The sequence below is a fragment of the Protopterus annectens genome, chromosome 8.part0 (genome assembly GCF_019279795.1).
Source record: "Protopterus annectens isolate FY-2018-M chromosome 8.part0, PAN1.0, whole genome shotgun sequence".
Lineage (NCBI taxonomy): Eukaryota > Metazoa > Chordata > Ceratodontiformes > Protopteridae > Protopterus > Protopterus annectens.
In genome coordinates this window covers 1,189,138,861-1,189,151,850 of record NC_056741.1, presented here as the reverse complement: position 1 = coordinate 1,189,151,850, position 12,990 = coordinate 1,189,138,861, and the positions used below count along the sequence as shown (strand labels likewise).

At 37.2% G+C, this 12,990-nt stretch overlaps 1 protein-coding gene across 2 annotated transcripts in view; it reads right to left on the bottom strand.

Annotated features, from left to right (window-relative positions):
* LOC122809292 (E3 ubiquitin-protein ligase CBL-like) overlaps positions 1 to 12,990 on the bottom strand; it is a 645,680-nt gene that overhangs the window by 225,925 nt on the left and 406,765 nt on the right. For both annotated transcript variants that reach the window (XM_044080672.1, XM_044080673.1), the window contains exon 3: positions 12,359 to 12,515. In XM_044080672.1, the coding sequence (XP_043936607.1) occupies positions 12,359 to 12,515 (157 nt within the window). The remainder of the gene's footprint in view (positions 1 to 12,358; positions 12,516 to 12,990) is intronic.

The following is a 12,990-nucleotide window of genomic DNA, read 5'->3' as shown; positions in this document are numbered from 1 at the left end:
GGCTTTATTTGCAAATTTAGAAATCTTATTATAACAGACTTCCAATTTTGAGGTGAGAGTGGCAGATAAGTTTGTTAATAGAGGAGCACCATACATTAGTGATGGGAGTAGATAGGTAGGGGCAAGAATTTGTCTGGTGGAAGAAGAGAGAAAGCGGATGTTCCTGTATAGCATATCGAGTTTTATGTGGGTTTTCTTAATGTTTTGCTGGATGTGAATGCCGAATTTTAGGTGTTCATCAATAGTAACCCCAAGTAGTTTGGCGAAGGGAACAACCTCAATAATAGAGTTGTTTTAGCTAATAATTTGGAATGAGTTTTTATCAAGAGGGGAAGCTTTTGAGTGAGAGAATAATAGAATTTTGTATTTATTGGCATTTAGCGAGAGGTGGTTCTGAAGCATCCAATTTTCAGTGGTGGAGAAAGCAGTTTGGGTCATAGTTTGAAGCTCTGGGAAGTTAGAGGCACAGCAGACTAAGGTTGAATCGTCTGCATGTTTTACAATTTTGGTATTGGGTATGGCTTTGTGGAAATCATTAATAAAGATGTTAAACAGCATTGGACCGAGTATGGATCCCTGGGGTACCCCAGTAGGGGTAGGAAGGAAGGTTGAGGTGCCTTTCCCCCATTCTACAGCTTGAGACCTGTCAGAGAGGTAGTCTGAGAACCAGGATAAGGTATTCTGGGAGAGATTAAGGTCAAAAGATGGTTCAAGAGATGGGTGTGGGAGATGGTATTGAATGCCTTGGACAGATCTAGTAGAACTGTTGATACTATATTTCCAGAGTCATGGGCAAGATTTGTTGTGTCTAAGAAGGAGAGAAGGGCAGTGATATTACTATGACTAGGTTGGAAGCCATGTTAGGTTGGAGTGATTAGTTGGTGATTGGTTAGGAATGGCATAAGCTGAACGTGGATGCATTTTTCCAGATGTTTTGAGATTGGGGAGAGGATAGCTATGGGGCAAAAGTTTGAGATGTTATTATTTTTTACTCCTTTATGGAGAGGTAGAATAAAGGCAGAATACCATAATTTGGGTACATAAGATTCCCGCATGGATCTATTTATCAGGATGCTAATGGGGAGAGCAATACCATCTGCAGCACTTTTTAGGAAGGAGGATGGGATATTGTCAGGGGCATTGGAGCATGGTTTTAATTTAGAGAGAATTTTTTTTATGCAGGAGGTTGATATGGGTTTAAGCTCGAATATAGGAGGAGGATTGAGGGCAGAGGGTGGTACAGGTGGTGAGGAAGATTGGATAGGCTGAGGGGAAGGATTATTGTTAGGGAAGGTTTTGGTTAGTTCTGCTATGGAGTTGTTGAAGAAGGAGTTGAATAGAGAGGCTATTTCAGGGTCAGATTTGCTGGAGTCAGGGCAGAGGTTGTTTTTGGTACCTAGGTTGAGAAAAGAATTAATGGAATTACAGAACTGTTCTGGTCTTTTTGATTGGTTAGACTGGAGTTTAATATAGTAGGACTTTTTGTCTCGGATGATTTGTTTTTTAGCAAGGTTGCAGAGTTATTTATATTTAAGAAAAGTATCAAGCTGATTGTTTTAATGGTATGTTTTCCAGGATTTATCTCTTTGTAGCATAAGTTTTTTGGTATCTTTGGTTAGCCATGGGGCGGTTTTGGTTTTTATTCTTTTTCTTTTTGATGGAGCTAGGGAGTTGAGGGCAGTTAAGAAGGATGAGTTGAAAAATTCTATGGAATTGTCTACTGGAAGACTTTTTAGGGGGGTTCCAGTTTGTTTGTTTTAGGGAGTCTGAGAAGGTAGTTGGGTTAAAGTTTGTGAGGTTACGTGTGTGAATATATTGGTGTAAGTGAGGAGAGGAATGGGTAGCTCGGTGGATGAAAGCTGGCAAGTGGTCTCCTATAGGGTCAGGTGTAATGCCAGAGTTTAAGACTTTATTTGGATGGGATGCTAGGATCCAGTCCAGTGTGGTACCTGGGGGGCTGTTTTGGCAATGGAGTTAGTTAGTTGGGTATAGTTAAACAGATTGATGGATAAGGTGGAATTAGGGTTATTGATTCTATTCCAATCAATATTTATGTCTCCAAGTATGATGGTCTCAAGCTTAATATTGGTAGAGGTCCAGAGGAGAATTTCCTCAAGAGTAGTGGTGTTGTTACCAGGGGGGGATGTAGAGGGCAATGATACAAATGCTTTTTGTGGTTATTTCATTTTAGTAGGCTTATACTAGTTTTGCATTGTTGAATGGGGGGATAGGGTTGGGGTATGGAGTGATGGACAGTAGGTTAGAGTAGATTAAGGCTACCCCACCACCTTTTCTTTTTAAGCGGTTGTGTCTGAGGGATTGGAATCCAGGAGGGAGGATTTCAGAGTCACAAATATGAGGTTTTAGCCAGGTTTCTGAGATAGCTACAATGTCAGGCAGGTTGTGGTTTAACCAAGCATGGAAGAGGGCTACTTTATTTCTTAAACTTTGGGCATTGATAGTGAAGAATTTGAGGCATTTATGGTTAGCTGCATTGTTAGTGATAGGGAGAGTGGGGCTAGAGGAAGTGTTTGGACAAGGTTAGACTGTACGTCTTCTGCTAAGCAGAGGTAGTTGAGGTAAGGCAGTAGAATTTTCAATTTGGTCTTTAATAATTGTAGAGAGTAAGGTATTAGTTTAGGTTTGTTGTATTTAGTTGAGGGGGGAAAGTTTTATTTTGAAGTAGTGGAGTGGGTTGGGTTGAACTAGAGAGGCAGATATGTTGTGGAAGTATGCTTTAGTGGGAAAAGAAAAGAGGTTGGTAGTGGGGGGTGGGATAGGAAGGGGGTAGAGTAGGTTATAGGAGTAGGAGGTAGCATGGTATAAAGGGAGTAAGAGTAGAATGCAGATAGATGGGATGAGAATGGTTTGAGGTAGGAGACTAGGCATGGTAGAGGATATGTGTTAAGATGGAGTAGAAGTAGATGTTATAGGGACTTTGGTGGATGGGGAGGAGTGGTTGTGATAGGCAGGTGGGGGCAGAGAGGGAGGGTTGAAGAGAGAGCTGACTGGCAGATTGAGAGAGGGAGGAGTTTGTTGTTGAAATAGATGTAGGAGTAGTGGGGACAGGTGGGAATTGGGGGCAGGGTAGCGGAGCTGAGTGAGCCCGTAGGGTGAATGGAGCAGGAAGAGCAGGATAGAAGGTGTCTGGCTGAAAACAATCAGCCAGCTGTAGCAGAAATATGGGATTTTAGATGAAGTACAGGAACAGCAGGGTAAGTCTAGGCTGTGGGGAGTAAGGTAGCGAAACAATGCACAAGTCAGAGCAGGCCAGTGGGGTAAATAAGCTAAAAGAGTGGGGATATCTTGGTAGAAAAACAGAAAATGATCTAAGTGATCTTACCTTGAAGTGGTTGAGCAGTGCCACCTCGTGGTAAAATATAAAAAGGATAGCTTAGGGGTAAGGGAGTTAAGGGATAAAATAAAGAAACCACTGTAGGCTGCTTGGCAAGTACAGGGAAAAGCACAGACACTATGGTAGTGAACACTTTTAGCAGTTTTGTTAAAAGTAGCAGTACATACACTTTAAATTATATCCTGAGCGGGGCTATCTTCTGGAAGCTTGTAACAAAATTGAAAAAACTTGGAATAAAGAAAGCCACACAGTACCGGCCAAAACTGATTTATTGAGCAAAAAACAAAAATAAAAATAAAAACGAATCAAAGCTACATCAAATGTACTAAGCGCTTTCACCCTGTCATAGCTAGGGCATCATCAGAGTACTGAAAACACAAGGACACTTCCACCCCTTTATATACATAATGAAATGAATAATTCATTGAATAATTGACAAGAAAGACTAAGGCCATCTTTCCTACAATTACATTAAAAACCTATTGTAATGATAAATATGCATAAAATAAATACATTAATTCCATGCTAACGTAATTGTTGTGTAAATAAATAAATAATTAATAGAAAAAACATGTTAAAATCAATAAATGTAAGATGTGTTAAACAATTGTGATAAAAGTTATACTATTTCTTAAAGTAACAGTAATAAATAACAACTGTACAGATGTATAATAATACCACAAACTGAAGTTACTTATAATAGAATAAATCAAGTAGATGAGATATAATGGATGATAATCTTGAAGTTCATAATAATAGTATATTTATGAGAAGAAAATATCAATAATTAAAAACAGTGTAGTATAAGAAATAATAATATGTATAATAAATAATAAAAATATGAATATTTTAGTATCAAAATACATTCAAATAAAATGTGATTTATATTTTAATATACTTGAAATAGATATATGTTCATTGATACCTCGTTTGGTACAAGCATTTAATCGTAATTGCCAGAGGCATTCCTTAGCCTCTAGTAAAGTCTGCTCATCACCACCCTTATGTGTATTAAAAGGTATTCTGTCTATAATAAAAAATAAAAATCTCTTAAAATTTAAACATCTAGAACTATGTGTAAAAAGAGAACTTGTAGTTTTTTTGATTTTTGATGTCAATAACATGTTCAGCAATGCGTTCCCTTAGCTTCCGAATTGTTTTCCCGACATAGAAGGCTGAATATGTAGAACATGTTGCTAGATAAACTATCATCTTAGTGTTACAATTACAGTGTTCCGGGCATCTAATAGTTCTATTAAAAGTATTAACAGCTACATAGGGACCGTTGTTAATGTATTTACAGGTGCGACAGGTCCCACATTTGCTCATCTTAGACATTTTGGAAATATCTTTATTAGTGTTCATTTCAAAAATATCCTTTAGATTCCTCCCTCTGCTAAATGTAATTTTTGGATGTCTACCAATAATATCTAATAATTCATTGTTTTTCGAAAAAACATTTATCCAAGTCTCATGTATAATATTAACAATACTATAAGATATTTCATTGTATGGTAAAATAAAGGTGTCATTCCTTGAACTGTTAACATTTGTTCTAGAAATATTGTTACATCCAAATTTGATTATGGGTCTGTAAAATAAGTTTCTTTTATTAATAATCTCTTTTTTAGTATTGTTAATAAGTTCATTAGGATAACCTCTGTCTAGGAACATGTCAGATAATTTCCCAATTTCAAATTCAAAAGACTTGACATCACTAACTATCCTAGATAGTCTAACCATTTCACCTTTAATTAAATTCCTTTTTTGGTAATAAGGATGACAGCTATTAAAATGTATGAAGGAATTTGAGAATGTCTTTTTTCTAAAAATATTGGAATGAATCTCATCCTTGTTGAAGGAAAAAACGATATCAAGATATTGGCAATTATTTTCAAATATTTTGCTTGTAAATTGTAAAAACTCTGTTGTTCTGCCTAGGAATTGTACAGATTCTGAAAATTCATCCTTTTCACCAGTCCAAAAAATAAGAATATCATCCAGGTATCTCAAATATAGGGCTATGTTGGACCAGTAAGATGATGTAAAAACATGCTCAGTTTCCCACTCTGCTAACACCAAATTAGAATAAATTGGGGCACATCTGGCCCCCATAGCCACACCTGTTTTTTGTCTATAAAATTCACCTTGCATAACCATATAATTATTCTCAAGTACCACCTCCATCAAATCAGTCATTAGTTTACATTTGGCAACATTCATGCCACTAAATTTCACGAGGCTAGCTTCAAACATTTCAAGTCCTTGTTTGTGGGGTATTACAGTAAAAAGGTTAACTACATTAATAGTAGCCATAATAGTTATAGGACTAACATTGGTAATATGTTGTCTAACTTGATCAAGACAGTGCCATGAGTCTTTTAAAATATGTGGCAGGTTGGTGAGTGTATCCTTACAATGAACGTCAATAAAAGATGCTATAGCTTCTGTTTTGGAACCCCTAGCTGATACTATAGGTCTAAAAGGTGGATTTCTAGAATCCTTATGTATTTTTGGGATTCCAAAAATTGATGGGGTGACAGGAAACTCTGCAATTAAATATGAATATTCATCTTTACTAATTGCCCCATCCATGAGAAATTCGTACAATAGCCAGTCAATTTCAGTGTAAGCCCTGGCCATTTCATATTTCGTGACTTTCGTTTTTAATGTAATGGTAGGAAAGATGGCCTTAGTCTTTCTTGTCAATTATTCAATGAATTATTCATTTCATTATGTATATAAAGGGGTGGAAGTGTCCTTGTGTTTTCAGTACTCTGATGATGCCCTAGCTATGACAGTGTGAAAGTGCTTAGTACATTTGATGTAGCTTTTATTCGTTTTTATTTTTATTTTTGTTTTTTGCTCAATAAATCAGTTTTGGCCGGTACTGTGTGGCTTTCTTTATTCCAAGTATCTTCTGGAAGCTCCTCAGAGGGTTAATGCAGAGTCCCTAATGGATGTCCTTTAGGGGTGGTTTCTTGGACTGTGATATGAGAGATAAGTTTCATAGTCAATAGTTGTACAGTTGTACAGTTATAGTTATAGTAAGTTATAGTAAAGATATCTGGAAGAATGTAAAGATTATGCACATCTACTAGAATCTAAAGGAAACTCAACTTGATAATGTATTCAGTGTCTGGACTATGTGTAGCAGCAAAGGAGATTTGTATATATGCACTTACTGTGACATATCTGGTAAAAAGCTGGTGCAAATATTGAAATGGTGACATGTATCAATTCCCTACTCCAGGAAAGGGTAAAGGTATGAAGTATATTTGCCAATGCTCTGTGCTTGGGATTATCACATTATTGGCCATAGTTAATATCTTATTTTGCAGCTCTTGCTGAAGGGGAAGAGGATGTCTTTGTGAATGACTAGGACACATATGAGGGGAGTGCTTACTCTTTTATTGCCTTCCATGATTTTACCCCATATATATTACTGCTGGTGCAAAAAAAGTATGGTCTCCGTACTATGAACAGGGCTATTCTGCCAATACTTATAGCTCTTCTTGTGATGATGGGATGTGGAAAAAGGGCTAGAGTTGAAGAGGCTTCAAAATCATCACCTACATGAAAATATACAACATTACTGAAAAGTATTTGCACACATCATAACATTAGGCTGTGATGATGGTTGACCAGGTCAGAGGTACAGTGGATCTACTGCAGATGGTTGATATAGGTATTCAATATTGTTTTTCAGTGTGTGTGTGTGTGTGTGTGTGTGTGTGTGTGTGTGTGTGTGTGTGTGCGCGTGCATGTGCATGTGTATTTCTGTATGAGTGTGTGTGTGTGTGTGTGTGTGTGTGTGTGTGTGTGTGTGTGTCTGTATGTCTGTATGCATGTGTGTGTGTATGCATGTGTGTGTGTGTGTGTGTGTGTGTGTGTGTGTGTGTATGTTTGTATGCATGTGTGTGTGTGTGTGTGTGTGTGTGTGTGTGTGTATGTCTGTATGCATATGTGTGTGTGTGTGTGTGTGTGTGTGTGTGTATGCATATGTCTGTATGCATGTGTGTGTGTGTGTGTGTGTGTGTGTGTGTGTGTGTATACACAGGTGTGTTTGTGTGTGTATGCATGTGTGTGTGTGTGTGTGTGTCTGTATGCATATGTGTGCGTGTGTGTGTGTGTGTGTGTGTGTGTATGTGTATATCTGTATGCATGTGTGTGTGTGTGTGTGTGTGTGTGTGTGTGTGTGTGTGTGTGTGTGCGTGTGTGTCCAGATTGTCTGTGAAGTTTCACTCATTCATTCATTTTCCAATTATTGAGTTAATCCAATTCAGGGTGGCAGAGATGCTAGATCATGCCATGGAACTGAGTAACCACAAGGCACAGAAAATAAAATTGGACAGTGTGCCAGGTCATTTTAAGATGCCTTAAAGCCTAGACCCAAATTGGAGAACAAAGCACTATTAGGCATTCCTGGATCATGCTGAAATGGGGCCCTAGACAGGGTAATGTATCAGGCACCCCCAGAAGTCCCCCCCAGAAGCATCCCCAGCCATTCTAGTGCTCCATTACCTGGCTATTTCTCCCCAGTTACCAAAAACATTGTTCAAACCTGTTAGTGTGCATACTATTTTCTTCTTTACTTCTACAATCATTAGAGACATGTAAAACTTTTATTTCAAATTTTATAGTACAAACACTGATAGTTATTAACTAAACAAAAAAATACAATCTTACAATGAAATCATACTTACCATGAAGCATAAGCTTCTCTGCCCCTGAAACTAACATTAATTGAAATGGCATTGAAATCCACATTCAAAGAAAATGCATCTTGCCATTGGTGGAATAAGTTGACCTTTGGGCTGTTTTCAAACCATAGGTCCCTTGCACACATTTTTAGGACCATGCATACATGCATGTGTTCTTTTAATGCACTATCCAGATTGCATTAAATTACATTCCTTGTATAATAAAGCACCACTTGTTATAGTGTGCTTTAAATTTGTAGGTTTGAATATTTTTCCAGTGAGCAATGAAACAAAAAATATGAACCAAAAATGACAAAACTACCCATGCAGAACATTTTAACCACAAAAGGCCACTAAAACTTCTGTCATTACAAACCACCAATACGAGTCAATATTCACAATCTCTGCAGAAGTAAAATTCATCTGAATAATTCCACATTAAAGAGATGTATGACTAATGGAGAGAATGCTGCTGGCAAACAACTTTACATTTCAGTGTTTCATGTACAAACTGAGTGCCTACTGCCGTTGAAAAATAAATAGCCCATGTTACATTTAAAAAAAAGTTGGTAAGCTGATAATATTGCAATTGGAAGTGGCTGTCAAATTGGCAACAGGTTTATAGTCATTAGGCATCTCAACCAAAGGAAGATAATCTCAGGTATGCAGCACCCCATCGCCCTTAAAGACAACAGCAATATTACTGTTCTATCTAAATGATGTGCGACTAGAACCCACAGCCTTCGACACAAAAGATAAGTATGATATCTGTTGTGATACATTGCTTTCAAACTTGATAGTACAAACACTGATGATGGCCATTTGGTAAACAAAACAGTTGCACATTGAAGACAGACAGCATGAGCAACAGTGAACGTCTCTTCCCTTGAAATTCAACATTCCTTGAAATTGCAAACAAAGTCAATGCTCCTTGAAAATGCACCGGAATCCAAAAGTCCTTGAAAATGCACAGAAACTCAACACTCTTTGAAAATACACAGAAAGTCAACATTCTTTGAAAATGCACTGAAACTCAAAAGTCCATGAAAATACACCTGCTGTTGATAGTTTGGTAGTTGGTGAGGATGATTAAGGCTCTAGTAAACTGTAAGCAAGGTAAAAGGTTTGAACCTGAATAAGTTAACTGACCTGCCATCCCTAATTGGGGCATTTTACATATGAGCACACACCCCTAACTTGTTCTGTTGCACGTGATCCTTCACTTGATTGTTTTGAATTGAATGACAACTCTCAGTTCTCCATAACTGCTCACTGCTCTAATGTACAGATGAATGGAACCTCCCTAATGTGCAGATGCTACTACAGACATAGTCTGTCTGTGTTCTTAAAGAAGAAATGCAACACATGCAGAGTATGTTTTGAAAGGAGAAATGTAAGTTTTATGGCAGTGGGTCCCTCAAGCCAGTGGTTGGCCACCCCAAGCCAATGATCCCTAGGCAACTGCCTAGGTCATCTAGTGCTGGATCTGGCTCTGTTATGAGGAACAAACACCATCTGCAATGCCACTTTGTAGTCTAAAATGAAGTTTCATTTTTCTTTTAGATGTTTGGGTGAATGGTAATGAGTTCTTTTAAGCAATAATGTGCATAGATTGGTGACACATGCTTAGTGACATGAACAGCACAATGATAAAAAGTCTCTACACTTCAGCTATTTTTCACAGCTCTTTGTTTTATATATATATATATATATATATATATATATATATATATATATATATATATATTTATATATATATATAGAGAGAGAGCTAGATATTGGTTTAAATAATACTGGTGCATGCGTGAATGGTAGTAACATACTTAATTTTTAATCACATGACAATTAATCAACTACTTCAGAGCAGTGGCACAGAAAACTGATATACACTTCTGGCCTGTTTGCATTATTAATGGATCTGAGCATGCTGTAGTTTTCCTTGACACTATAACATTTTTCTTTCACCAGTAAGAAAGCCATTTTTCTTTTCAAAAAGTATAAAGTGACATACAAAGAAAACATTTCAGGTATAAAATTGTTTACAAATGGCAATGAAATGCTTAATAAAAGAATGACAACAAAAATGATATTGTTGCAGAATGATGAAATATTTGAACATAAAAAGGATATATAAAGGTTTCCGATAACATGCAACACAGGCTGCCTTTAGGGAAATATGTTCATTCCTCTGCTCCTTCAATGCACATATTGTTCATAAAGGGGTCAACAAATACTGTATAAACTATAAACATTTTATGCAAAGTCCATTGTTCCATTGTTTTTTATGCAAATTAAAATTGTTCACAGGTCGAATAGATAAAGTGTTCTGTCACTATTTCCTTTTCCAGTCCAAACCTCTGTACTATCTCTTCCAGATTATGCAGTATTTGAATAAAATGCGAGTCAAGTATTTGCCAGAAAACAATTCTTCACTTGTCTTTGTATCCTTATTCTGCTTATCATTTGCTTTCTGTCTTCATTACACAAGCAGACAGGCACACAGACACACAAACACACACACACACACACACACACACACACACACACACACACACACACACACACACACACACACACACACCAAAATCTCTCTTCTAAGTGTAGCTTTCCATATGTACCACTACAATAAACTGAAGTACTAGTGGACACACCAAGTTCCGTTAGTGGACTGTGTTCTAGAAATATCTGCACTGCAGATATCCTCAGTGGTACATCCACTCATACATCATCTTAAGTCAGCATGTGCTCTAATTTTATTTTAGTAAGGTAAGGAAAACAATATTGATAACAGAGCTAAGGATGATAAATTCCAAGCAGTAATTGGAATACACATCTTTTATCAAAAACACAATTCATCAATAAACTGGGTGATTTATTTTTGCTCAGCCGTGTTGAGGGATAAAGCCCTGATCATAATCCAAATGACCAGAGTTTGATTAGTGGCATAATAACCTGGAACAGCACAGCAATGGGAATGAGTGATAACATCTCAGTTTGTCCATGCTGGGGAGAGGGAGGCAGTCTGATCAGCTGTTGGAAGGGGGAACTGGGTAGCATTTGGGTCGTGGTGATGATTAGTTGCATAATAAAGACAGAGAATTAGATATGCATTAATGCAGGCAAAAAAAAAAACATAACAGGCATTACATACACCACCAGTTGAGTTAGACTTATGGCAGAAGGGAACAACCACACAACAAGCAAGCTAGCCTTCTCTCTCACTTCTGACACCCACTGCTGGGGAAATGAACATGCCCTAGATGGGCAACAAAAGAACCAGCCACAGACATCTTCCTCTAACAAAGTATGATTGAGCCTGTGCCTCACCTCATTAAGAGGTAAGAATAGGCTGAATGGGTGCAGGTGAGGAAGTTGTTGGTCAGGTCATGTGACTAACAGAAAAAGGGCATTTTTTTAATCTATTTTGGTTCACTTCCATGCAGTCGAGGCTGCATCACCATCCTTACAACTAATGCAGCATGTGCTGAAATCTCTGAAAATGAAATAAAAAATTGTTTTTAAAATAATTATCTTATACCTTACAGCCTTTCCAAAGGAAAAACAGTCTAATCACAAATGTTTTTACGGTCTGTGCCACTGATTTCCCATAATACCTTTCCTAAATATGACAAGTTGCTGCTGTGTGATCTAACTTTTTCTCAAAAAAATACATTTTTTGCATATCAGCTTGCTATATAACTGCACTGGCAAATTAATTTATGTCTGTACCCTCATGCACTAAATATGCATTACTATTTTATTTGTTTATCTGTTTGATCTTGTTAACCAGTTCAGCTCAAGTGTATAAAAGAAAGAAAAAAAAAGACAAAATTTACTGAAAAAAAAACAGTTTTGACAAGTGAACATAGCATGATAAGATTAATTAACTGAAATAATATAGGTCAAATATAGGAAATAACACAATACAGACAAATGCAAATATGCAAACATCATAAATACAACACCTTAATGGATACAATAATGACAAGGTTCATTGACAGCTACAAGGCATACAGCCCAGAAGACATTATAGAGCATAGTCCAATGTCTCCAGAGTGCTGCCTGGTTAAGTGTCTTGTTCAGTCATAACACAGTAGGCAAACAGAGACTGAGGGAATAAAAACCCACTCCAACAGCTTATTGCCTTAATCCTCCATGCTAACTGCCAGACCTGGTGTCAAAAACAACTTATTGCCTTAATCTTCCATGTTAACTGCCAGACTCAGTGTGAAAAACATAGGCAACATCAAAAATAGTGCAAGGTTAGAGCAGACTGAGTATCTGGCATGGAACCACTAACCTGGAATAATCGAGTGAAGATATCAAATTCAAATACAGAGATGTGGTCATTGCATGTTAAGTCTATGGTAGATCTCAAGGCCACAGCTTCCATTCCTGGGTCAAAAAACTGAACCTTATAGAGATAGTCGTGGAATTCCTTCCAACTCACAATGCACCTATGAAAGAACAGACAGGAAGAGATTAATTCCTTTTTGTATCTGAAAGCTACAGATAAGGACACCAAATTATAGTAACTGCTGGAGCTCAAACTACAAATAAGAAAGGTGTTTGATCAGTTTTTCTTTGCTGCCTAGCTGCTATGGAGAACTCATTCTGTGGTTACAATATATGCCCAAGCAGCCTAGGAAACTATATGGCACTTTTTATCATTTTATATAACTATTACCATGTTTCTGCTGCAGTCTGCACACAACTTGATAGTACTGTTTCAGCTCTATCATTGTCTGCTTTTTCACAAAACAACAGACAGCAGGTCCAGGTTCTGACCTCTAGCCAGAAGTATAGTGGCATACTGTATATCATTTGGAATAGTACTGCATTATTACAGGGTTTCTGCAGTAAGCATCTTTCAAACTCACATTTGCTACAGTTTGCTATGAGTTATTAATTGTGTCAAATAAATCTGACCCA